Source organism: Falco rusticolus, chromosome 1 (assembly GCF_015220075.1).
Source record: "Falco rusticolus isolate bFalRus1 chromosome 1, bFalRus1.pri, whole genome shotgun sequence".
NCBI lineage: Eukaryota > Metazoa > Chordata > Aves > Falconiformes > Falconidae > Falco > Falco rusticolus.
In genome coordinates this window covers 115,315,594-115,343,070 of record NC_051187.1, presented here as the reverse complement: position 1 = coordinate 115,343,070, position 27,477 = coordinate 115,315,594, and the positions used below count along the sequence as shown (strand labels likewise).

At 40.5% G+C, this 27,477-nt stretch overlaps 1 protein-coding gene across 3 annotated transcripts; it reads right to left on the bottom strand.

Moving 5' to 3' along the window:
* On the bottom strand, positions 1–27,477 carry LOC119152383 (mitochondria localized glutamic acid rich protein). Of its 3 annotated transcripts, none has more exons than XR_005105762.1 (7): positions 27,259–27,477; positions 25,446–25,549; positions 24,335–24,437; positions 19,466–19,726; positions 4,862–5,020; positions 4,028–4,151; positions 1–1,596 (listed from the first exon to the last, which is right to left on the bottom strand). XR_005105762.1 is itself a non-coding variant. In XM_037397587.1 (7 exons), exons 1-6 carry the CDS (start codon positions 27,341–27,343, stop codon positions 4,105–4,107), a joined length of 759 nt encoding a protein of 252 aa, XP_037253484.1. In that variant the 5' UTR covers positions 27,344–27,476; the 3' UTR covers positions 1–1,596; positions 4,103–4,104. The 3 variants fall into 3 exon arrangements, 2 of the variants coding, with proteins under 2 accessions (XP_037253484.1, XP_037253494.1); XM_037397587.1 differs by having other exon boundaries at positions 4,103–4,151; positions 27,259–27,476; XM_037397597.1 differs by having other exon boundaries at positions 4,103–4,151; positions 19,481–19,726; positions 27,259–27,476.

The window sequence follows — 27,477 nt, the reverse complement described above, 5'->3', positions numbered from 1 at the left end:
TATCAGTCTAAGACTTTTATTCCAGTAGCTTTGTCTACAAAAATTGCATTTAATCACAGTGGCTTTATCCTTTAAGCAGAAGGCTGTGGTATGGCTTCTTGAAGCTCAGGAGCATCATTTTGCTTCTGCATTATTCCAGTTATTCCTAAGCCAGTAGAGGGGCAATAGGCTACATTTTTGTTGGAACGCTATCATAATTTGCTTTACACTGGGGGAAGGAGCATATGTTGCTTTGTGCCATGGGGTAGGAATGTTGTAATGCTGTTGATTTCCCTTTCAACATTTTTCCAAAGTTCTGCTTGAACAGAAGGCAGTCAGATACACTTTATAATTCACGCTTTCTGTACAAATTGTGTATAATATACATTATTTGGCCCCGATTTAGAATTATCACCATTCTGTGATGGCTGTAACAGCTCTTAGGAAAAATTTTCTAGTAGATGCACACTCATGCACATGCATATAACACAGTGGAGGGTCAGGAGAACAATGTCATACAAATCCATTATTCATTATAAGTTTTTTCATTAAGATAATACCAACAAGATGAGATTATTTAGCTGTTCTGTTCTTTATTAGTCCCTAAGAATCCTTGTCCATTTGAACACCTGTGGCACAGCCTTTCACAGGGACTTTGCCGGCCACCTGCAAGTGCTTAGAGAGGAGCTTTACCATAGCCTGAATTGCTCACGACTTGTACAAGAGTGTTCTCTCAAACCACCACGCGCGTTGTTACGCCATTCCCACATGCCCCTGCTCAGACAGAACAACGCAGAAAGACTACAGCAAGCTGCATGAAGTTTGGTAGGAACAGGGCCCAGCATCCCCAAAGCAGGAGCTACCACTTCGATCAATGATGGTAACTTCAACCAGTGTTATTTTGATTTTCATGCTATAAATTACCTATTGCTACTACTTGCAAATAGGTTTTGTTCTCAAAGCAGGAGCCTTAAAAATGTTTACTCTTGGATATTATCGTGCAAGGAAGGGTAGCATCTAAAATGTTTATGCAGGGGGAAAATTAGATCTTGTACAGCCAAATGCCCTATGCTTACAATTGTAAATCCAAACCTGGCAGCAAACAAGGTTGTTATTTTCCCTGTGACCCGATGTAAAAATACTAGCAGGTAATTTTCATAAGATTTTAACTTAGTTAAAACCTTTTACTTAAATTTTAGCCAGGAATGTTACAATGTTATAATTATGCAGCAAAGTCTGAACAAAAAGTAAGAAATCAATGTACAGAATAAGACAACTAAGACCTAGAATGAGTTCTGACATGGTTTCAGTTAAGTTTACTGTTTCTATTAGCACATAGATTTATTACATGCTGGGTGGTGCTTTGACAGTTATTACTGGATGCTACTTTCTAAAGCAGGGACGTTAATCATAGAAGCATCTCTTTAACCAACTTAAACAGTATTAGGTTGTCTGTTGCAGCATTGAATACTGGTCCTAAGGAGCAGTGTGTGGTATGAAAAACTGCACAATTTCTTTTATGTCTCCAAGGAAGAGTATAAGGTTTCACATGGGAATCAGCTGGTTGATTGCCACAAATATTTCCATTAAACTTTTCAAAGGCTTCAGCACTGCTTACTGGGAAAAAGAAAAAAGAATCTGGTTTAGAGGATGCAACAATAAATGATGTTTAGCATCAGACGATTCATCAGGTCTGTTTCATTGCAAACATTCAAAGCACTCTGTAAATTTGACTGCAGGTTATCACTTCAGTGAATTACAGCATATAAACACAACTGCCGCATAAATCACACTTATCTGATGGCTTGTAAAAACTTGCTCTGCTACCAACAACAGAGCCCAATTTCAAGGAATCCCTCATCTTCAGCCCTGTCGTTCAGGTATAAATGAGTTCCCCTGCACGCTGGACACATTCCACTAAGCCTTACTTCTACAAATAGTTACTTGCTTAACTTTAAGCATGCGGTAAACCAATTGTGTTTGCCGAGATTACTGATATAAGTAGCTTCATAGCAATGTTAATTTGGGGCCAACAGTCACACACAGTAGAACTGCTGTACTCTGAAAAAAAGGGGAACAATTGTATTTTCTTACTCAGGCTTGCTTTCAGCATCAGTTCAAGGTTTATCTGAGGAATTCATCCATTACTACTACTTCTATTCCTTCACCAAATAATTAGTATTTTGTTTTAAGGTTAACTGGATACTGATTTGATTCTCACATCAACATTCTTTTGGTTTTGTTTGTTTGATTTTTGCTTTGAATTCCTTAAAAAGTATGTGTTTTAATGCAAACTTAAAAGTTGTGGTCTGTACTCTGAAGTGTTTACAATAAAAACATACACTAAAAAAAAGTAAAAATATCTCCTGACTGGGAATGCATGGTTGCTCAACTTGTTAACTGGAGAAAGTAAGCCAGCAATCTTCCAGCACTAAGTAGTAAAATATTTTATAAACCTGTTTTCCTCCCAACAAGATCACATTGGAACTCAGTAAGAAACCCTTTTTGTAAGCTTTTAATGCTACAGTCATAAAAAGTAATTTTTTTTGTCAAAAAGAGGCCAAGCAGTTTAAGCAGAATTCAGTAGACCTGTATTCTGGTAGCAGATTCATCTATTTTTCACCTGCGTTCAAACTGTTCCATCAAAAGGGCTTCCTCCAGCTTGCCCTCCCTCCCACTCCCACTGCTTTCAGTTACTGCCTCTGCCTTCATTAATTAGATTGGCTGTATTGGGCGTTTGTTGCCCAAATCAAATTCTGCAATAACAGTGCAACAATCTGTAGGGTTGCAGATGTTTACAGGAGGAGATTCCTAACTACTGCTTTCTCTATATCACTGCATTTATGTGCCCTAGAATGGGGAGAATTTCTTGGTAACTTATTTTTTTCTGATGTGCTATTCTCAGGTACCCCTAGCTTTCACTTTGAGCAAAAAGTTTTGAGAGGCAAACCCTTGCAACTTTTCTGTACATCTCACCCACATTCATTAAATATCTGTTCCCCTTTACACCATTATTCTCACTAAACCACATTATTTCTGTTTGGTAGAGGAACATATCTTACTCCAGCATTTATAAATTATTTTATAATTGTGGGGTTAGCTTTGCTTTGATACATTTTTTTTTTACTTTTGAATGCTAAGACAACATTGGAAAAAGACCATGCAGTTTAAGAACAATATTTACCTCTTATCACCAGAAGATAAGAGGCATTACCTTATTTTATTTTGCAGTGGATGATGGAATAAGCAAACATACATTTGTGAAGGCCTTGGAACACAATGATGAGGTTGTATAACTGCATTTAGAATATATGTTTTGAGGATGCAATGAAAAATAACTTTATTTGCTCCGTTGTCTTCTCCTCTTGCATTGGTGTGCCAGGACTTAGCGTATGAATTGTTAACCAGCAGCAAAAATAATTTTGAGAATTCCTGACCAGGGAAGTTGATTTGCTCAGCTTTCAGTTGTTTCTATTCCAGTTAATATCTTTTCTACCAAGATTCATGTTCATATTTCAGCCAAACTTTTTATTCCCTGAGGTTTCTGTCACCATCTTACAGTCCATTTTGGAAAGGGGAGTCACAGGGAATAGCAAAATAGTAAGAACATTGTGGACAAAGTATTTTATTCTATAAATAAGCAAGATACTAGAAAAATATTAAGAATATTATATTTAATATTTTTCATTAACTCAAAGTGCAGAGAGACTAGTCATGAAAAAACATGTCTAAAAAAAACAGTCCAGAAGGTTACAACCTCATCGTGTTTACACTGAGGATAAGAAGAGAAGGGTCACTTGTACAGGACAATAATCCAGAAGTCCAGCATCTCTGTAATTTAAACCAATGCCCAAAGTACGCTTTTTGCCTAGAAGAAAGCTACAACAGTTGGGTCTTTATCCAGTTTGCATGAGACTAAGATAAAGCCATAAATAAATACCCAGTGTGACAACTGATATAGAAACGTTTTGCTCCCTAGCCTCTAAAAGATGCCAGCAATGGTACTTGTTGGGAGCAGAACACCATCAGAATGCATGTGCAGACTTACCACATGCTGCAACTGCCACTGAGAAAAAAAGAAAGGTGAAGAGTGGGAAACCGCATGTTGCAATTGTCTGTGTACCTTTAGTGCTCCTTAGCAACTTCTTCAGGTGTCTTCTCCTCCACAGAAACTGAAAATGGAGATAAAACACCAATGAGAAACATTGGAAACAACTTACTCAAAGACGAACAATCCAATAAGTTCTTTCCTTTAGTCCAAAGGATCCTTTGGACTAAAAGGATACAATTTACAAAGTCACATTAGGCATGCAGACATTTTCCCTTTTAGCTTTTCTAATTGTAAAAGAGTTTAGAGGCCAAACTTCTAAACTCCTTTGAAAATCTCCCCAGTGACGATTTTAACACACATTTTTATTTGCATTTAATTATATCGTTCAACTTCAATAGCAATATAAGATTGTTCATAGCTGCATTGAAACACTGCAAGGTTTATAAATATCACATGCTCTATATTTCTCTTTAAAGCAATATAATTTACAAAATTCTATCTTTCAAATTAGGTCAGATATTAAAAAAGTGTGTTACAACCCATGCAGTACAAGGGAGAATTTCTTGTTCTAATGAACTTTGCAACTAGCCACTTAGCAGGGCAGTGAGCTCAAGACACCGCTGCGATCCAATTTAGCGATACCTACTTCTACTACGTGGCTTATCATTCCAAAATTAATTTTTCGGCTAACACTATGATGCCAAACACAGTCATCACGAGCAGCCACACTGCATCACTTGAGTTCTGCATGCTCTTGCAGCCAGTTCAGCGCAAACAGCCATTAGTGCTTTTCAGAGACAAAACATTTCAGACCCAGCTGTACTCCTGCACCTTCTGAAGTTTGCCCCGACTCCTCAGCATCAATGTCCTCACTCCTTGAGGATGTGTCAGAAATTTCTTGAGCTGCTGAGGCTACTCCTTCCTTGACACTGTCTAAGTTTTCCTCATGGGTAGAAGAAGCTGCAACATCCAAGACTTCACTCACAGTTTCTATGAATCAAATTGGAGAGAATCGTCTTGTCTTTCCATTCACCAGCAGAAATTAGGGAAAGCAGTGAAGGCTCACAAAGCACGAAGTACCTGCCTAACATACATGTGTGAAGTAACTGAAGACAACAGGATCTATCAGATTATTAATTTTATCATGCAAACAAAATTTTGCGAGTGGAATTCTGGGGAAGGTCTGACTTTTCCCATCCCTGGGGCAGAAAACTACAAACATGAGCTATTTTTATGTCTTTAGACAAAGGTAAGTATTCTCTAACATGTACATTCTCTCGCAGATACCCTCATTTTATTTTCTTTTTTCTGTACAACTATTAAAATGGTAAATTTGGATTAGATATTAGGGAGAAATTCTTTGCTGTGAGGGCAGTGAGGCACTGTCCCAGGTTGCCCAGAGCAGCTGTGGGTGCCCCATCCCTGGCAGTGCTCAAGGCCAGGCTGGACAGGGCTGGGAACAACCTGGGCTGGTGGAAGGTGTCCCTGCCCATGGCAGCGGGAGCGAAACCAGATAGTCTTTAAGGTCCCTTCCAGCCCAAACCATTCTATGATTAATAATGTGCAAGATAGTAATGGTAAACTTCCCATGGAAATAATCCTAGTTTGATCCATACCATAGGACACTACACGTAGACCCCACGTAACCTTGCAAAGACATCACAGGTAGTTTTGACATAGAAATATCCTAACATCAGGTGGAAGGTTCAGGCTGTGGTTCCAGTGTAGCGGGATTGCCAACTAGCCATTGTTCAATACTCCTTAAGGATAAAGCAATCTATCTTCACAAAAACTTCGTGATATACAGATAACACTCTGCAGGGAGACTGAGCACATCATCCAATGGTTACATATTAAATGGTACTTGAGTAAATTCTCTCTTACCAGCTTCTTCTAACCTTCCTGTTGGAGGTCTCCATCATCACACACCTTAACTGCTCGGCAGAGTAAGGTTTGCAGGGACTGTTGTTATAAATGGTGTCCTATACTAAGCTACATGTATACTAAATACAGCTAACTAAACAGCTTCATCAGAAGTTCAAAATAGGAGTTTTATAGAGCTAACATCCCAATGCCTTTCTCCAAGCATCAGCTTGCAGCTACTTAAATACAATATATTCTGAAGATCAACTATTCCACTTTATTTTGCAGAACATTAACTGAAGTTTGAAGAAGCAACAGGAAAGAAAAATCGGGAATTGCTGCCTTTGTCTTTATAGGGAACAGCTATGCAATAAAACCAGTACATTTGAAATTCCGAACATTAGACATTTTATAGCTAGCATCACTTGATGTCATGCAATATATTTGCTATAGTAACAAGCTGCTGGTTTTGAGTTTGCAACATCAAACATTCCATTTATATTACCAAAAAGGTTCTCCCTGGCTTATAGTATTTCATCTTCCCAATTTTTGTTTCTTTTTTGTGATGTTTCAGTGTTCTAATTTCTTTTGCACTAAGAAGAGTAGATCAGTAAGCAAGTTAGAGGGACCGACATCAACTTCCCTGCTTTTTAATAAAACCTCATTTCCTTTCAATGGGAATTGTGTTGATTTGTCACCTGCAGGAATATCTGCCTTGAAAACAAATGCTAATACTAATACCACTTGTACTAAATGATTTCTCTCTGGTCTGAATTATTCTTTATAGCTATCAGAAAGGCAATCTACTGCAACAAAACATGGATTCCTCCCACATGTCCATCCAGGTCTCTGCAGAGTAGCTGTCACTCCCTAAAAGACAAAGGGCCTGGTTGCAACAGGCGTGTTTTTGAAAACCTGTGTCTGTACATACGAGTGACTGTCCTTGGTTACTGCAGAAAACTCCAGCTGGTACTTTCATGCAAGTGGCTTTCACCCTCATTCCTTGAGCACACGTGGCTAGAGTTTCATAGGACCCATCCTCCTGCTGCCACAGCCTTAGTGCTCTTTTCAAGAAGAGAAAGCTGGCAGTAGCACGCAGCCCAAGCACTCTTGCTCATGGCAGCACCAGCCACGGCAGCTTGTACCCAGTCATTATCCATGCTTTAAGGTCCAGCAAAGGTTCAGACTGGTCCATGAAGATCATTTTGGCATCAGTTTTTTGGCCTATTGCAACTACAACAAGCTATCCAAGTGTCTTTTGCTGCTTGCAGCATCATGAAAATAAGAACCAGTCTATAACCATTAAGGCCATTTTGAGCATTAATGTGAGATACCAAAACAAATCTCCGTGTATTTTTTGGTGGTTCGTATATAGCTTGGTCTTGGAACAAATGCTCTGTATCCCATTCACAAGGTCAACATGTTTTTCTCTGCCCTAGGGAACTGCTGTGATCCCAGGGCAACACCAGAGGAATGATGACCTGGCAAGCTGAAGTCCCCTGCCTCTTTCAGAATCAGGACTGCCACATGGCCCCTTCTCTGCAGGGAATACCAGAGACACTGCCCGAGTACCTTGCATCCTCTCCTACTGATCAGCTGGTAGCACAAAGCATTACAAAGTTTAGGAACTTCTTTTTGTTTCCCTGGATGTTAAATTTAATCTAAGTGCTACTTCCCCCTCACCCCTTTTTTTTAATCTGCATGCATTTCATATTTTTTCAGTCCAGCTTAATCTCTTGCAGTTGTTGCATGTGAAATCCTGCAGTAATACCCTATTTCATAAAAGAGATTTTAATCTATGCGTGGTGCAATGATGACTCATTTTCCTTAATCCTTGGAAGAAGGATTTGACTTTCCTGTCTGTTCAATTCTTGCAAGGTTGTTGATAAGCCTGTTGTGAAACTCTACAGCAATTAATAGATGCAACTGAAATGACTTCCAACTTTTGTTAGTTCAAATACTAAAAAAAATAATCTTATTTTTTCAAAATAGAGTTGTAGAGGAGTTACAGCATCTTAATTGGTTCTGTGTTGTTTTCTGAATGAGGATTGGTTTGGAATTGTGAAGTCCCCGTATTTCCTTTTGCAGCAATGACTACAACCCACTTTGTCTATTTATGCCAGCTTTCTTACAATTTCTACAGGCTTTGACTGAACAAAATAACCTGCATTGTTCAACTGCAATGAAGACACATGGTATTTAAGTGCTGTTGGTATTAGGTTTTCTGCTGAATGCCCAGCTACTTTATTATCGATATTACACAATGTTACTTCAGCTCCTTAAGATCTTTGACAAAACACCCACTCCCAGCTTTCCAGCCAAATTTGTCTCAATCAAATGATTCACCCTGACCCATACAATTTAAAATCTGCCAAAAATGGGAATGTTCTTGATTATTTAGTTTCTTCTTAGATTTACAGAAGTGGGTTGGTTGGGGTTTTTTCTTAATTCTGTAGCTGGGACACAAGTCCCAACATCATTCATCAATAGCACTGGAATTAAATGGTTTCATAATTTTACTGTTCATTGAGTGAAGTGTCAGGTCCCATCCTGTCCCCATCTTAGTAGGATATATTACTCTACAGAAGCTATATGCTTCACAGTTTCATACACGGTAGCAAAATCTCAGCCTTTGTGCATAATATTATTTTTCCTGAAAAACTGGTATTTATTTTTCTTGTGCTCCTTCACCAGGCATTTGTCAATTTTAAGTTTTCCCCTGGGATAAGCAGCTGCATCCCAGTATTAGTGGCTACAGTTTTCTTTCATTTTGCTAGGCATTTGTATATACTGTCACACCTACAGATCCGAATTAGGAGCTTAACTTCCTTGTGATTTCAACAAAAGGTAATACAATAGAACTTCAGGCCTCAGAGAAATCAAACTAATCATGTGTACTAACATTAGGAAAGTGGTTAGGCTTTGCATACTGCATCAACAGCTGTTTTGAAAGCATTCAAAGGGATTTTAACACACCAAGGATTTTGAGGACAAACACCCTCAGGCTAGTTAGACCCCTGACATAATTTCCACTACACAACCACCAGTACATCACTCAACATCTGGGTAATATCCATCTCTTAATACTGAACCCTAACAAAAATATTGCCTGCTTCTGCCCAGAATAGCTATATGCACTCTCCAGTGGCCTTCAGCTCCCCTGCTTTACAAGATATTCTGAGAAATACATCCCTCCAAACTGCACACGCAGGAACAGAACATGATGGGGCAAGCACCTGCAGCACATTACATACGCACCAAACGCAGTACCAAACCATTTATGTTATGAAAACACATCTGTTTTGAGTTGAGTGAATACAGAAAAGGAAATTTATTTTACAGACAAAAGGAAATTAGGTTTGTGGGTTTAAACTTCTTTTATTTTTAAATAAGGCAGCAGCATTAGGAAGCTCCAGTAGCTTGTTAGCACAATACCCAGCATCTAGTTCCACCTAGAAACGTAACTTTTAGGAAACTATCCTTACCATGTCAGTGGAGAGAAAAAAGAAAAAAATAAATAAAGAGGAAAAAAAAGCTGCTTCCTGTACAAAGCAGTTATTCCTGCAGTCTTTAAAGACCCAATTTCTACTCTCACAAGTGCTACAGTTGTGAGAGTGCAGGACTCTACATTTCTGTGCATTCACAGTAGAACATAAACCAGCCCAAATCCAGGGCACTTCTGCATTCTCATGATGGTCAATTGAATTGTCTGAATATTAGTGAGCTCAGCATTCCCCCAGCAGAACAGAGAAGCACAATAAGCAGGGACTTGCTTGCCCTGACTGACTCATCTGTGCTCCAGCCAATAATAAAAAATAACCCCACACATACAGATTGACTTTCTCCTGCTGATAATAAAAAACCCCCAACACAAAACCCCATGCGCACAGACTGACCTTCAGAACCCAGACCCTACTGCTTCCATAGCGGCTTCCCCCAAATCTTTCAAGCATTTAAAACAAGCTTTCCAACTTCCCTGGGGGATTTTTTAATGCAGAATCAGCTTGGATTTTTGTTTGGAATGCAAAGCTCTAGTCCAAAATTAAACCAGCTCACACTGGCAGTCATGTCATAGCGCTGGGGAAACAAGATAGTATAGGATGATCTTGAAGCAGGCAGGTGAAAAAGAGGTATGGAGAGAACTGAGTTGGCGCGGATGATGGCTAAGTGGAATCTGAAATCTGCCAACAACTTGGTTCTCGCAAGAATTTTTGTAGAAGCTACTGTTTCCGATAGCATTTCTACAGGGCATATCTCGTCAGGCTTCAGTGTTCAGTGTTCACAAAGCTGGATTTCCCCAGCTGTGTTTCATACCACTTACCATGTGTGAAAGCTAACAAAGTAAGCTGCCAATTCTCCAATGCATATGTATTATTCCATATGTCAGCTTTCATTGACCACAATGCAACAGGATATATGAGATCAAGAAGAAGAAGAAACAAATAATTGACTTCTTTACACGTCTACAGCCACGTCAGCATTGCTAAGAGGAGTTAAGCCAACAAGTCAAGAGTAAGTTCTGCTCCTGTCTAAGCAAGCTTGGGCTACTCTGGGAGCAAGGAACCTTTCCCTTTGTTAGAACACTGAGGTTTCTTTAGTGCTAATTTAAACTACTGCTTTAAAGCTTAGAGCAGACCTTCAGAAAAATCAGTCTTGTTAATGTGAGGGTTAGGTCTCCACACTTCCACTGAAGCAGCAGCTAGTTAGCAACTAATTGTTAGGAAAACAAACAAAACTCATTTTACATACAGAAAGAAATTATTCCAAGAAGGAAAGAACTGCTTTCCTCTCTCCCCGTGCAGGTGAAGCACTTCACCTTGTGAAAGAAATATATATTTCTCTTAACATGTTAAAACACAGGAAGCTGTCTCTCATAGAACAGCATTAAAAGAAGGAAAAGTCCCAATTTTTTTAAAAAGTGTGGAGGCACTCCTGGAATTCGGAATTTCACTCCTACAGCAAGTTTTACCACCTTTGGCCAGTCAACTCAGCACTGCTGCAAATGCTCTCCTTGTTCAGGGTGATTTTGTGTTGAAATCTTTTTATTATCTATTGATACCAATTTCTAGATGATCAATACAAATAGCCTAACTAACTTGTACGTTATATTTTTAAATTTTACTGGACTTCACGGTTTTACCTTGTATTTTTAAGTAGCTTTGTAAGTATGTTTTCCTTATTTACAATACATATGAGAAGGCAGCTGTTCCAGATATTTTTAAAATTAAAGCCATATTCAATTTTTCCCTTGCTTGGGGGGAGGTGGGAATTTCTACACCCTCTCTCAGGATGGAAGTTTCATAACAAGATCATGCACGATAACCACAGCCTTCTCAAGAGTACAGCCTATATTTTTTTTCCAGTTTTGCATTTCCTTACTAATACACTTAAAATTATCATATTTTTATTCTAATCCTAATTCTTTGATTCATTTTAAAATAGGTATTTCCTAGTTAGAAATAACAACAACAAAAAAATCTGAACAAGCACTGACTGGTTACCTGCAATTTTCAAAAGATATTTAAATATATACTTTCCTGAGTGAAGTATTTCATGTAAAGCAGTATCCTTCATATCATGAATTTTCTTTTTATGCAGTCAAGATGAGGCTGATATCTTGTAATGCAGAAATTCAGGATCAATTACTTTAAAAAATATTATTTGCAGAAGAATGTGGCTTTATAAAGCTAAAATAATACAAGTAAGCCAGCATAATACAAATGGAATTTGCCTGGAGCACACAAACCAAAGCTGGAGTACAAAACAAAGCTTTGATATTTCAAGCTGCCTATAACATAACCAAGTCCAATTTAATTGTGAAAACAGAAACAATATTTCATTTAGTCTTTTAGAGAACAATCATCCCAGAATGTGATGCTTTTGTTTACATAAAGCTTCTCCTCAGTAAGGTCCCCTGAGGGTCTCGGGACGTCCCCTTAAACGTGAGGATAGGCAGAACAGAATATTCCCTATTCCTTTTCATAGTTTAAAGACCTGCTAATGGAAAACTGATAGTAGAATAGAATTCACTTTTTAAAAGTCAAATTCTGCCATCCTTGAAAAATAACTCAAGAATGTATTTGAGAGAGGCTGCAAAACAGAGCACAAGAGGCGGGGGTACCTGGCTCCCTCGGATCTAATCCAGGGTAGAACACAGCAGCTGCAGTAAGAAACTGCGACTCCCCTTAAGACCACCTTCACATATTCTGGTTCCATCATCAACTTTAAAGAAAATGGAAAAGAAGTTCACTCAACAATGGCTTCTGTTTTCATTCCTGAGGTGGTGGTGACAGCCAAGGTCCCCTTTCTTCCTTTCATCAGAAGCCACCTGCCACCCCACGTATGGCTGACTTGGGTTCAGCACCTCCTCCCACCACTTACAGGGGTTCAAACCACCCTCAGCCACATCAGCAATACAAAGAGAGGGAAATAATAACCACCAAGTCATTTGGGGACAAAATAGGCAAGTCTGTGCATAAGTCCCTGTAAAGTGAGCAAGTGCTTCAGGTTCCTTTGGCCAGGAAGACGCAGCGATCTCGGCATGGAGGGCTTGGACATACCCACCTGGGACATCCCAAGCACCAGGAATGTCACTCAGGACTACCTGAAATGCTCTCTCTCTGCTCACTGGCAGTTCAGTTACCATTTAAGATTACAACCAGCTAGAGTACGGTATCCATCTCTTCAGAAAGGAAAAACACTTAACACTTAAACATTGGGCTTAAAAAGGAAAAAAATCTACCAGATGGTTAACCACAGACCACCTCCTCTCCCTGACACTGTGAATTCAGCACTTGAGCTCAGATACGAAAAAATAAACCTCTCAGCTCTACATGCTAAACCAAATCAGGGAACTAACAATTCTTTAGAAAAACAACGACTATTTTTCAGTCTGATCAGTTCCTTGAATGCAAAGGACAGCAACTCATGGCTGGCAACTGCCAAAGCCCAGGCGGACCTCAAGAAATTGTTTGCAGAACTGCCCTGGCCCAACGACTCTGTTGAAAGCAGCCTCAGCCCTCCCTGCCTAGCAATACCCTCGCCTCCTGCGCCCACAGGCGTCGGGAATTCTCTCCCTTTGGCATGTCAGCTATTTCATAAATTAAACCTGAACCAGAGGCTCAGAGCCCAAGGTCTTTGAGAAACTGATGAACAAAGGAAGGCTGGGATTTCTAATAATCCTGCCACTGTAAAAATACGGCAGCTTTTTCTTTTTGCAAGCCATCCATAAGTAATCCAGATAAAAATCCATGGGGTCCAGCCGAGAGCCTAAACCATGGTGTAATGAAGCACGTTTTTAAGAAAAAAAAATTTTTTTACACTGCATACAGCAAGAAAAGAAAGGAATTCAACCAACTAAACATTTTACAGGTTGGTTGTGCCTAATGTAAGTTACTAGTTCCTCAAAAAAGCCTCATCAGTTCATACTAATGACCAGAAGACTAACTTCAAGAGAGCTTATTCCACAATGGATGATTAAAAGAGGATTCGGAGATGCCGGTCATCGTAAGAATGAAAGCATAACAGTGCATACCACATTAATCCAGAACAGTTTATAATACCTCATATATTTTCAAGTATATCAGTTTATATTCTGTAACAAGAATTTGTAGCAATGAGAAGCAATTCACATTGTGGTTGGTTGGTTGGTTTAAACATCTAACCACTGATTGGAATGGATCACGAGGAAAACTAGTGCAAGTTGACATAAACAGCATATATGAAAATGTACTAATAATTTTATGTATGAAATCCTCCAGAAGTTCTAAAAAAAAACAACTTTTCATTAAAATACGTTATACACTCTTCATACAAAGTAATGCACCAAGTTTTACCCACTTACATTGTTTTCAAAGAAGCAACCTAAGTTCGGCATGTTGTTTTTTGAAAAGAATGTTTCTCTCCGCAATGACAAACGCTGCCCAAAAATTAATATAAAAATCCCCACCATTACCATTCTGGTTTGAACTTCCACCACACAAGAACAGAAAAGAGTCCCTGCTGCCATTTTCCCTGAAGCAGGACACTAATAGTATTCCTCTGCATGCTGTATTTAAAGATTTTTTTCAAATAACACAGGTAATACTACTCAAGGTAAACGCCAACAGTTTTTGTTCACCAAAGTGAGTTCTTGCTTACCAATTTAAAGAAATAAAGTTTTTCTAGGATCTTTTTTAGGTCTCAATGAGTTATAAATGTTTTATTAGTAAAAAGCAGCAAATCTGTTTTCTCCTTAATAGTGTCAGCCATTTAGGCATTATTCACTTTACGTCCTTTTACCAGCTTTAATGTTTTTTTGAGAAGCTACTTGTCCCCTCGTTCTACAATAGACAAATAAGACAACAATTAATTAATGTAGCTGTCCCTCACTTAATTGTTTGCACTCTTAGCTGGGAAGTTCTACGTTTTTTTCCATTTTACTGGACTCTTCCTCCCCAGCCCAGTGCACGCTGTAAAATTCTCTTTTCAACTAAGCTCATCAAAACCAGTCTCCCTATTTACAACTCGTGCCTTCAGGTGCTCACAACTTTTACAGAAGTCTTTTCTAAATATTGTTCATATTCTTCCCACAGAGATTTTCCTGTTATGCTGTGATGACTCGTCTACAAGCTTAGTTTCAGGAAGGAAAAACAGGAGGAAGAGAGAAGAGACCAGCGTCCAGTATGTGGCAATCAGAGAGATAAAAAAATTAGCGCAGCAGCTCAAGGGACAGATAAAGAAAGTGGCAAAAGTGAAGCAGAAACATCCAACAGAAGTTCCAGAGATGTGGATACTTCCCCAGTAGGATAATATTCACGTAATTCAATTTTCTACAGCCTAATTTAGCTATCTTAGTCTACCACAATCAATGAAGAGAAAAAAAATCCTCTAAAAGAAGATTCAGAATAGAAAACCTTTATTACAGTTGGTAATTAAGCACAGACCTTGTCAGATGATATACTTTCCCTGATTCTGTCTTCTGTTATGCCAGTCTACACCTAGAGACACATTTCATGCCATGACATTACACGTATGAAAACGGCCACTAATAGGCCTGTTATGAGATGCTTCTGACATACACAAGCAAGGCTGAGAAGAAGAAGAAAAAAAAGTGGTTGTTTTCACGAGGTCCAACTGTGAGCAAGTAGTATAACCATAAGGGATCAGGTCTGTCCAGCCCTACCCACACTGCATCTTACCCAGCACCTACAGCTGTAAAGAGCTGCAGGTTGCACAGCTTTTCCTCCTCCTTCCATCTCATACAAACAGATGACTGGAAGGATGTATTTGTCCTACTGAGCAACATCATTCTGAAAGCCTCTGAAGAAGTATGAGCAATTGCAAATCACTTTGAGGACTTTTCAGCAATTTTCAAAATACTCCCAGCGTCAGAGCATTTCAACAAGCACCCAGATTTTGGTAACTTACCAGGCAAAAACAATATACCTCAGTCATGTCGGGTAGTTTTATCTGCTTGGCATCATTACGTGATCAGGTCAGCAAAAGTCCTGCCCAGAAAGCAGGAACTCCTGTCCAGTGCAGCCTGTATTTGTTTCTCTAGGCTGCAGACAACTGGCATTGTAATGCCATCCAATGCTTAACATGGAAAACACTGGCACATTCACACACTAATCCTCCCCAAACCTCATTACTCGTTCCAACGGTGTTTGAAATAACAGAGAAGACCACACCCTTTAATACTTCGAAAATTAGAAAAGAACCCACACTACAGAAGTCAGGAGTCCAAGAAAGCATGGGTTTGGGCTAATTGCTTTTTTGCTATTCCAGTTGATAACGCTAAAACCTCAAGCCTCAGTACTAGAGCTGGAGAAAAGTTTATAGCAGCAATAAAAAACTAAAAGTCACAGCCAATCTGTGCATTTTATAGCATTTGTTCTATCTGAAGAAAAACTGATATTAATTTATGGTCCCGAGCCACAGAGTACACTAGAAGGAGAACTGCAGGGAACTTACCAGCATCAGGCAGTACCCAAGAGTGACAGTGCAACAGCTCAAGTAATAAAAAGGTACAGAAAAATACAATTTAGAGGAAGCTAAAACCTTGGGAACAGAGTAACATGGCATAGGACTTTTTTCGGCAACAGTATTTCAAAGAATTCCAGATACCAGTAGCAGGTTCTAAGTTGCTTAAATTGAGGCAAGGAGAAAATTTCCACCAGGTACAATTGTAATTAACTTCTTAAAATTGAAATTATCCTGATTAAGTATTAAGTACCTACCTCCAAGGTTGAGGGTTTGGGTTTTTTTGTTGTTTGGTTTGGGGATTTTTTTTGCACATCCATGTATAATCACACATTCATGTTATCTGTATACATACACATCTATGTATACTGGAACTAGAGACAAACATCCATGGTCTTGCACTTCCAAACGTATTACAGAATGCCTTATAGATTAAAAGAAACAATTTGAAAAAGCAGAGTTTTACTGGTAACAATAAAAATACTTGCACCTTCATCTGTAGAAGTAACATCAAGCTACCAAAAAAATAATAAAGATTATTTAAATAAGTATACTTTTTCTAAGTAAGCCTACATTTTCCTGGGCAGTTGTGAAAGAAAAAATCCTTCTCTACCTCAGTAAAAATGGAGATAACACTTTTTTCTTCCTCTAAATGGAGAGAATACAAGGGATAAAGATGGTTAAATACAAAACTGAAAGGTATTTCCAGAAGGTTTTCAATTATAAAATTACTTTTTTTAAAAGCACAAGTAACTGTTGACTGCAGGCAAACACTCAACAAAGCGGTACATAGAGAGCAGAGAACTTCTGAATCAAAATGCCATCATCTTGTATTTTAAGTATTATGCCAGTGGAAACTAACTTTTACACAGCTTAAAGGGATACCTGTTTAAGCCTGTGCCTGCAAGACCCCGTGCTGCTTCCTAAACCCTTCACGAGGTCAAGAGCCAGAGGCCCCTGTCAATTCCTTGGAGACGCGAGGGAAGGAGCGCTGCAGCAGCCATGCTGTTCTCCTGGGGTCTGGAGGAGAGGAGCAGCCAGCGTTAAAGGTGAGCTGGCAGCCCGAGCCCCTGCAGCCTCCCAGGGCAGGACGGGACCCAGGCCCCGTGGGGAACCTCATGGAACCGCTTATGAAATCCCCAGGGCTCGCCCTGGACTTCGGCACGCCTGTTACAAACAGTTATTTACAAGTCTTCACCGGTGACCAGTGGCACGAGAGAACTGTTCTCAGAAGCAAGTCTGAACATCCCAGAAACGTCAAAGAGATCAGGCAACGGCTATACTGGGGAGAACACTCCCCTGCTTTAGAAACCAGTAATTACTGAGAGGAAGTACAACTTTTCTTGCTTGATATGAAATGCTTTAGCTAATATGTGATATCCTGATAAGAGGCTGGAAGGAAGAAACAACATGCAGAAGTTTCTCAACAATTTTATATCCCAGAGTTTTGTTTCTGCCAGCTTTACCACACAGCAAAGAACAACTACCGCAGCAAGATTCGACACAGGACACCTGAAACAACCCTCAGATACCCTTATAAATATCAGTATAGCAGAAGTGTTGTTCTAGTGCTGTTTTTTTTCAGCAAGTATGTTGCCAGAGAAAACAGATCTAAGAAATCAGTAACTTTTAAATAGCACATCCACTTCCAGCCAACACCAGCAGCAACTAACAGTTAAAATACATGCTTCCTCTTATAAAATAATGACCACTAACTACATGAAGTCACCATGTCTAATTAGACCCTCGGACTTTATCCACTCATGCACAACGTTTCTCAGGAATAGCTGTTTCTTCTTCAATAGAGTGGCAGGAATATTTACGATATGGAAGATCCTACACCCTATCCGACAGTTATCAAATATTCTTAAATAAGCGTTGTGAATGGAATATTCAGCCACTTCTAGATACAAGCAAGTGCTTACTCCCTAATGTGCAAGTTTGCAATTGCTCTGTAGAGCAAGAGGTGACTACTGTAAGACACTGTAAAACTTATCTCTTAACATCTATAATTCACTAACCGTAACGTATACCGGAATACTTCCTTTCTAAATTAAATGGTCTGAACATTCCATAGAAATGGAAATTTTTAAGGCTTTAGGTATTTAAACTACTACCTTAAAGCATTTATATATATATATATATATATAAAAATATATAAACCCTAATAGTGACTACAAATATACTTACTTGTACTTTTTAATAGGTATATTACTTTTAGCACATTAGACCAAGTATTGTTTTAAAATCTTATTTGTAGTGGATTGTTTTGCAGAGAAGCACAGGAGCTATTCACACATGAATTAAAATCCCATTCATACCTAGACCTTTCACTAAAGTCAGCCATTTGAAGTGCTGCACCATTTCTGAAGTTCATCTCTTAACAAGGCAATTAAGATGCACCCATTCTTCACTGGAGTCACCAAGGAAAAAAGTGAAAATTCTGAAATCTGCTCAAACCTTTCAAGATCCTACGATAACCTCCTGTGGACTAGCAGGCAAAAATACTTTTCACCTCAGCTTGACCTGTGTTTTAGATATATTCTCTCAAGTAGATGTTTGTTTTCTCAAAGCAAATCAAACACAGGTGTGCAGTATAGATTCCATGTTTGAGTCAAGCTGAAAACCACTTCAGTGATTTTCAGACTTGCTACAGCCACACTGAAGTCTCCCCTTTCACAACAGGAATCAAGAGTGAAGTTTCTCTTTCATAATAGGTTGGCAAGTTTTGTTGTCGTTGTTTGTTTTTTAATGGAAGACACCAGATGCAAATGTTTGCTGCTTTCCTATTGACTGAGAAATTGCAATTGCTTTATGTGTGTCACTTCCAACTTAAGCTGAACAAATCAAGAGGTAAGAGGATAAGCCATTGCTCTATCCTTACAGGTTAATAATAATAAAAAAAGTGCTAAAAAATAATCAAGTTAAATTATACTCCTGTAGTTTGTGCAACTTATGGATAGGTTTGCACTTGTTTTATTCTGATTTTTTAAAAAGCACAGTAAACCAAAATACTTCAAATGCCCTGACAGTTCAAAATACTGAATGTGTAGCCACTAATTGATTTAAGTGTTTAATACCAATTGGACGACTTATTGAATTTTGAAATTTTTAGCCTAGCATATCCTTAACACTGAGATCATGACAACACTTTGGTTGCTATGCAAGATTCTGTTGAAGTTACGTTAACAGAACAGCTATAATTATTTAGTGTGAATATCTTAGGAATGGCCAGTGAAATATGGTGTTTAGATTCCTTAACAAACTCTTAAGAACGAGGTCACTGAAGCAACTGTTTAACTGATCATATTACATGCTCTCCTTAATATAAGATCTTAAAGAAGAAAACCAGAATGGAGTAGTAAAATAGTCTTTTCATTCTACTCGTTCTAGACAATAACTCTGGTGCCACAGGCAACAGGCTTTTAGAGACACTGATTTAATAAACTTAATTACGTTATGCTCATGGTATGTCAACACCTGAATTAGTTTTCACTGCAGGACAGACTCCATTAGGAATACCGATGTTTGTTCTTAATGTTCTGTAGTAAGAGGCAGAGTTTTAGAACGCACAACACACACGCGCACAAACCACATTCATAAGTTAACCTTGCACTGTAGCACCTTCTGAATCAGCAGCAACTTCCAAATTAGCAGCAGCTTCCTGCTGTGCTTCCTCTACAGCAGGGGATGCATCTGGAGCCAGCAAGTCATTCTCCCCTCCAGTTTCTGGGGATACCCCAGCACTTTCATCCTGTGCTGCAGGTCCAGCACTGTCGTCCTGTGCTGCAGGTCCAGCAGCAGCTACTGCATCAGCCTCTTCCGTGGCTATCTCTGCTTCAGTGACTTCAGCCGTCTCTTCTTCATCACCTTTTAAGGATTTATTTAATACAATAAAGAGAGTAAAGTGCATGCATGCAACAGAAATTCACCAACTACCTTTTACCATCATCACCATCTAAATTTAAAATGGGAAACTAAGCTTTGAGATCTGAACGCACAAAGTAATCAATAATTAACACACCCCACCCCCCCTTTGTCTAATGTGGCACCAGAAAGATGTTTACAAGATGAGGAAACCATATTCTTAATTACCGAGTTTCATAACTGGTTCAGTGTAAAAAGAAGAGAAACTGTGGCTTAAAGCAAGTGACTGCAAGAGGTGGGAGTGCAGGGAAGGATAAAAGAGGACCCCACCAAGTGTTGCTGCAAACCCCCTCTGCTGAAAGGGCCAGTGATCATGCACTCACGGGTGTCAGAGGGAGGAGGATTCTTGCCCCGTTCGCACCCAGCAGTGGAATTACCACACTGGCAGTAAGACATTTGCTACCATACCTAGAAGCTCTTCTGGAGTTTATTATCCATCAGGCTCACAGCTTAGAAGCTCTGCAAGCCAAGATGCACCTTCAGTTTGTGCAGTTATTTTCGAGGTGGCTAACTTGGCCGGCAACAGCTACAGGAATGCCAAGCTCAACAAGCGATTAATTTTCAGAAGGGTTTTGTGCCATCTCGTAGCTCCACGCTGCCACAGGTACACGACCATCCCTATTCACCCCACTTTCTTGAAAGCTATACTGAATGCACCGTGGCCCCTGCAAGAGCCATAGCGCTCAAGGAAGACAGGTAGGTTCTGTGGGGCAGATTAAAACAGGGGACCCTTACTGAAACTAGGCATATATAAGTAAGAAAATAACTTGCTCATTGCAGATGGTCAGCCTTCACTTTACTAAAGATACGACCGCTTATGACTGACCATTTTCTTTTTTACAAGTCCCAGTTGCTTTTCAAAGACTTGCCTACACTGCTGTGGGTTGGACTCATTTAGAATTTGAAAAATCCAGTGTTTCCCAAACATGCATTACTTCAAACTCAGCTGAGACAAGTCATTAAAAAATAACAGCACAAAGCAACAAAGATGCACAATCACCATGCAAACATGCACTAAGATCAAGTTAACAAAAGAAAGTTATATACCAAGTGTTCATTGCAAGTTTACCACTAGAACCAAATCACCATGTGAAAAAACATAGCTGTAAACGAAGTTTGTAATACAGTGTAAACTAAGTGAGAATAGAAAAGAAAGAGCTTAAAGAGACATAGTCAGAATTTTATTCTTTCGTATCTGTTTAAAAACTAAACAGATCAGTTTTAATCCCTAGATGCCTTATGCTAGCGCAAGCCCATCTTTTTGTGTTCAGGTTTAAACGCAAATCTATTCATTGCTCAGTAAAAATCAAAGCTTTGTATTATGCAACCTGATCATGTCCCTTTAAGAGAATGCTATATTTAGAAGAAACTAAAATTGATTACACAAAGAACAGACTAACAGCCAAGCTCAGCATTCAGTACACTTTATTGGACAGTCAAATATAGAGTGCATTCATTCAGGACAGCCAGCTCCTCAATCTCAGAACTGCCTTCCACAAAGCAGGTTCAGTAATAAGCTCAATATGGTTTGGCCTTGCAAACATAGGCAATTCTTTTAAAGTCTCACAAGAATAGAGTTTTACAATAGAAGGTATAAAGTCATCCCAAGGTAGGCTGCAAGGTACGCAATGGTGAACGACTGTCCTTTGTTTGTATTTAACTTCCTCGGGTTTGGAAAGAGATTTCCCTTGTATTTTAGTCTGGAAAGTGTAAAAGCAGAGTATAGATTAGAAAGATTGAATCAGCTTGCATCAAGTTAAAAAGAAAAGTCATTGATAAAAGTGAAGGAAATCAGGAACAAGTTTAAAGGAGACACACAAATGGAAGACAAAATGCAGTATTTGCTAAATAAGCAAGTAGAATGTTCGGCAAGGCAAACATCATTTTACAGTTCAAATGATGTCCCAGATTTCCTACTGCTACTTCAACTCAGGCTTCTGCCAGGGGCTTTTTTAAACCTCTCCCTAAATTTGAGAGTAGCTTTCACTTCAGAAGAGCTACAGAAAATTTGCTATTAGATCTCTTTTTAAACTTGTGACATCATTAATTAAAATACCATTAACTATCATTTCAACCCTCTAATAAACAAATAAGCATAGAATAGCATGTGATTATTTCTCATGTTTTGACAGCCTTGTTTGCTACATGCAGTTCTTTCTAACAGACACTTGGAGTTTGGGCATAAGGGGAGAATTTTCCTCAGGTTGAAAAATCACAAAAATCATTTGTATCCGGACAGTCTGTCTCTGATCAGCTGCTCCCTGCTATTAAGTTCTTCCAGCTAGAAAGTTCTTCTCTTACCATAGGGCATGTAGCAAATATGCCATGAACGTGCTCTTTGGCACGCTGCTTTTCTATCTACTACTTCATATTGTTACCTGCACTGTCGTACAGCTTATTCGAAGCTTGATTTTACGTGACCCTAAAAAAATATTGAGATTACCTTGAGAACAGAATTTTTGATTGCTCTTATCAGCAAGGCTTACTGTGAAAAAGTATAAGGACTAACTGAATCTAAAGAACGTGTGGGGAAAGAAGCTGCCCTGGCACCTCTGGGAAAAGCAATACTATGGTAACACTCTGTGACAAGATACACACAAAAACGGGACTATGCAGGGAACAGGAAAAAAAGGGGAGGAAGAGAGATATTAATTCTTTGGAGAAAGCACAGAGGATTCCATGGGAAAAGTAAGAACAGAAACCTCTTTTCGGAGGATACAGTTGGGAGCAAAGAAGGATTTAAAAAAAGAGCTGATTCAACAGTAGATTGTATTGTGAATTGGAGTTAGCTACTCAGAAGTCCAATTGTAAACTCTGGGTTGAGCACTTAATTCAGAAGTCCAATAGCGAAAATAATAAAGGAAATAAGTTTCAACTGCGGTCACTGTGTGGCCTAGAAATGTTTTGGACTTCTTACTATCAATAACAAGGGAGGCAGCAATTATCTGCCATTGGTTGTGACATTTATGTAAATTACTAAGCAATGCAAGGCATCAGATTATGGGATGTCTGGAGAGTACCCTAACTCAGAATTAAGTGAGTTACAGAGCACTGAGTGCTCTAACCCCAGTCTCAGGCTACCCTGGTAAAGCCTTCAGTGGGTCAACAGCACCACTGACTCTGCGGGTATCCCACTCAAACATTTTGGTAGACTAGGGTTAAAACTCAGTACCTTGCAGAAGTGAACCTTAAGAGAAAAGAGAAAATACACTGACATCATTTTGAGCGCCTTGGAAGGTTTGCTTAATGCTTTCACATCTACCGTGTTCTTCTGACTGTCAGCCAGAATGTAACCAGTGTAACCCTTATTTCTTCCCTGAAGAGCAGACAACTAGGTCACTGGGAGAAAATATCTGCCTTGGTCCTGGTTAGATTTTTTTTTTATTTTAGCGACAAGGAAGGACTGCAGTAAAATTGTGGCCAAATTCTCAGCATTTAAAGAATTAAGTTTAAAAATTGTATCGCTTCCAGCTGCTCAAGAGAAAGGAAATTAGGTGTTTTGCCATTTTACATCTTAAAACCTGTAACCTTAAAGTTCTAAAACCAAAGCACGTGTGGTGGAACTTCAAGACTAACAACTTCAAAAGAAATAATTTTAGAGGTAGACAATTCAAAGCATGTTCTCACATTGAAAAGAAAATTTAAACTCAGCATACTTTATTCAAATCTGGGTTTTGTGTGCATGCAAATATATTAAATCAATTCTCTAGATGTCAGCATCAGTAAAAATAAGAAAGAACTTCAAGTGCTATGGCTTCATAAATTATTTATTTTTTAAATAACAACTAAATAAAAATAAAAACATCCTTAAGAAGTCATTTTTTCTAATTGCTTTTCCTAGCAAGGCCATGCTTGCCAAAGTTCTATCTTTTATATTAATGCTGCTGTAACACTAATTGATGTAGACAGAGACAACATTCCATTACAAGCATTTGAACTAACATGGTCTAATTATTTAAGCATGAAGAGCTAAGTAAGGATTTGCCATATATTTAGGTGGTGGCAATTTTGATTTAATCCTAAATTAAAAAGAATTAAAAATCAAAATTGTGGGACAAGAAATGTGTCCAATTTACAATATTTTTTAAAAACATTGTTTTTTTCCTATTGTGTTCCCTGATGGCAGGTGGCCTGCAGCCAAACTGTTGACTGAGGAAAAGGTAGTTATCTCTTTCCCCCCAACAAACAAAAGAACAAAACTGATTTTGACAGCATTATGTATTTAGTCAAGTTTCATTAAGCTACCAGTAAATCAAATGCAAATATCCAATATACAACTGTTAAACCATTGTTCACACATCAACTCTTTCCATCCAAAGAGACTCCTGCAGGTTGATCACAGGCCAGATTCATGGCCTAAACATTAAGACCATTCCCAAAATTTGTGCAGAAGTAGCTTCGTAACAGAACACTGCACAACCACCTCTGCCTTAGTCCCACTCAGCGAGCTCAGAAAAGGACTTGGACAGGGTTATGGCCTGATTAGACAAGCTAGGAATCCGTTCCAGATCCTCATGTACCCAGGGAACAAGCGAGAACAGCTCAACTCACCCTTGCTTGACCAAGTTTTGTTTTTCCGCCCCTCAGCTCTCTCATGAAGAATATTCATATGTTCAATATAATTGCTGCGGGATGAACTGACTGTTCTGTAGGCCTGAAAAGAAATTATACCTAAACTTAGTGCTATATCCCTACAAAGTTGGCAAACAAAAAGAGGGGAGAGGGAGAGAAGAGTTTTTAAGCAAGTGCTACCGCTCATCTTAAAAGGCATACTAAATTACGCTAAGCAAGGCTAAAAAAATAATAAATTAAATCTGTTTTGCTACACTAATACATTTATACATTTCGTATTTCTCCATTGTTAGAAAGCAAATACAATATACGCTGCAGCTTTCAAAGTGTTTCAGGAACCGAACACAGTATTTTAAAAGACAATTAGTCAGAATATAAAACAAAAAACAAAAAACAAAAACTCTGGTAAAAAGCTGACAGCAAGAGCTTTTGTTATTCCCCCAGATATGCAATCACATAATTTTAATATTTTGAACAAGCAGAAGCTACTTACCATTCAAGAGGATTATTTTGTGGGAGAGGGAAACATGTACCTCTCTGGGATGTGCTAGTCACTATCTCAGATCTTGGGGGGTGGTGGAAGGAAGCTATGAAATGGCTTTAGGGACATGAAGCATAAAGTCTCGTACACTTAGATGCAGGGAAGAAAATGATTACTGAAAAGCTTGACAAAAGCAGATGTTTACAAAACTTTTAACATGCTTTCTCTAACTAACTACTATTCTTATCTTTCTTTGTACCCCAAGTAACCCCAATAATTTTCCCCTTGCAGCTCCAGACAGCTTACTTCACATCTGCCTTGCCCGCTGAGATATTCCTAATGTTTGTGGTTGACAAGAAGAGACAAGGGGTTCGATGTAAGTGCCCTTCTCCATCTTTGGACACATTGATATCAGCGACAGCAAAACAGGCAAGCAATCGGCGTGCAGTTTCACTAGTTCTCTTCAACTAATTTTTCAGACTGTATTTAATGATATGCTACGACATTCACATTCTATTGACTGCGTCTTGACCATATTCTGTAACCCAGAACACACCGTACACCATGCCAACTGAGCAAGCACAAACAGGTTTGTTCCCAAACACTTACATAGTATAAACCACCAAAAGCAGCAACACCAGCAAGGAGATAGTAAATCATGGTCTCCCCGGAAGAGCCAGGAACACTCCCAGATGACATCTGGCGAAGAGGTGCTATAAAAACCATCATTGAAAATGATGTAAAGCGCTGCTAAAATACGATCACAAAATCTGAACTTTGTATGGGAAAGGGTAATTTAAAAAGGTGTAACAAAACAGAGGTACAGCTTAGCAATCTTTAGTACAACTGAGTAACACAGGGTGTGGTGCCTAACTGAACAAAGTACTTGGTTGAGCTCTTCCTAAGAGTGTAAAATTTTCTGCCTATGAATTTCTTCAACTATGCTGTCTGCCTGTTGGCTTCCAAGTACTGGGTGCAGTCTATATAGACTAAGGAACTACCTAAGGAATGTTAAGAAAAAGGAATGTAAAAAAGTTCCTGCCTAAGGTACGTAGAAGAATTAATCTGTCCTTATTCCATCTCGCTGCGGTCTTGATCAGGAGAAGTAACAAAACCTCTTCAGTTTAATAACAGAGCGTGTTAAGAAAAAGCCTTTTCCTTCAAATCTGCATTCCTTCATCCCAAAAGAGATGACCGACATTAAGATAATGCCCGTAACCTCAAGTATTGGCCAACAGGGTACAGAGGCAGGCAGGATGACACAATTTTATCCCTGATTGAATGCATATTCGCTATAATAGCAATGTTAGCCATTTATTTTTTGTTCACCGTTTCTCTAGTTTGATGCTTGCTATAGCCTTGGATTCTTCTGTACCTCTCAGAAAGAGACGCATGGAAAACAGATGTAATTCTGTTCACCAACAAAGCTTTCAGCTGAATTTCATGACTTCATCCCAGGCGAACAGCACAGATGACAAGCGCCTTACTGAAAGAGTGCTTATGTTTAATAACATAAAATGGCTCCGAGCATCGCCGTGTGTAGCTGCAAAAATAGGCTCAACCTCAAAACATTGCCGTCGTGTGCTGGATTACGTTTAGCATCATCTGTCTCATGACGCACTTCAGGATCCTCTTCAGCAGCCAGGCACCCCGATGGATCCGTGTACGTTTCTGTACAGGCTCGGCAGTAGTTTCCCACGCACACCTTCCCCTCAGCGGCTGCACCTCACCGGTGGGAGAGCGCCCAGGCCGCCCGCAGCCCCCCAGCGCGGCCAGGCGGGCTGAGCCCGGTTACACAACCCGGGACGCGCCAGAAGCCATGGCTGCCACACCGGGCTGACTCACGCCGCCCCCCCGGGGGCAGCCCCCGGCGGCGAGCAGCCCCCCGCGGCGAGCAGCCCCCCGCGGCGAGCAGCCCCCCGCGGGCACCGCCGCTCCGACGGCCCCCCCAAGGCGCTCCGCACCCGCAGTGTTTCCCGCGGGGGCTGGAGCCGACTCGCCGGCGGCCCCTCGCTGCGGGGGGCGGGGGCGACACCCGTCCGCCACCGAGCCTGCACCCCTGCAGCGGGGCGGCGGGCGGGGACGGCCCCTCCGCTGCCCCCAAGGGCGATCCCGCCCCGGGGGGGGGGGGGACAGGGGCTCCCCGCCGGTCGGTCCCCAGGCAGCCGGCTCCCCGCGATGACCGAGCAGCCGCGCCCGACCCCCGCCCGCCCGCCCGCCGCCGCGCGCTGCAACCGGCAGCGCCAACGGCCGCCCCCGCGCGCGCGCCCCCCGGCCCGCGACCTTCACGCGTATGTCCGCCCGTCCCCCCCCACCGCCGCCTCGCGCCACCCCCCCGTCCCCTCCCGCCCCGCCTCGCGCGTCCTCCCCGCCGTCCCGTTGACCTCTACCCGAGCCGCGCTCCCCGGCGGCCCCCGCGTACCCCGCTGCTTGAGGCGGCTCGCGGCAGAAGGAGCCCGGCTCAGGCGAGAGGCCAGCGCCTGCGAGGCGGCCCTGCAGAAATACATGGCGGCGGCCGGGAGCGGAGCGGGCACCGGAGCGGGCACCGGGGGCTGCCTGACCGCGCGGGGCTGCGGCCGCGGCACAAGACACCGATACCCGGCGTGTCCCCGCTGAGGGCTGCGCGGCGGGGCGGGGCCAG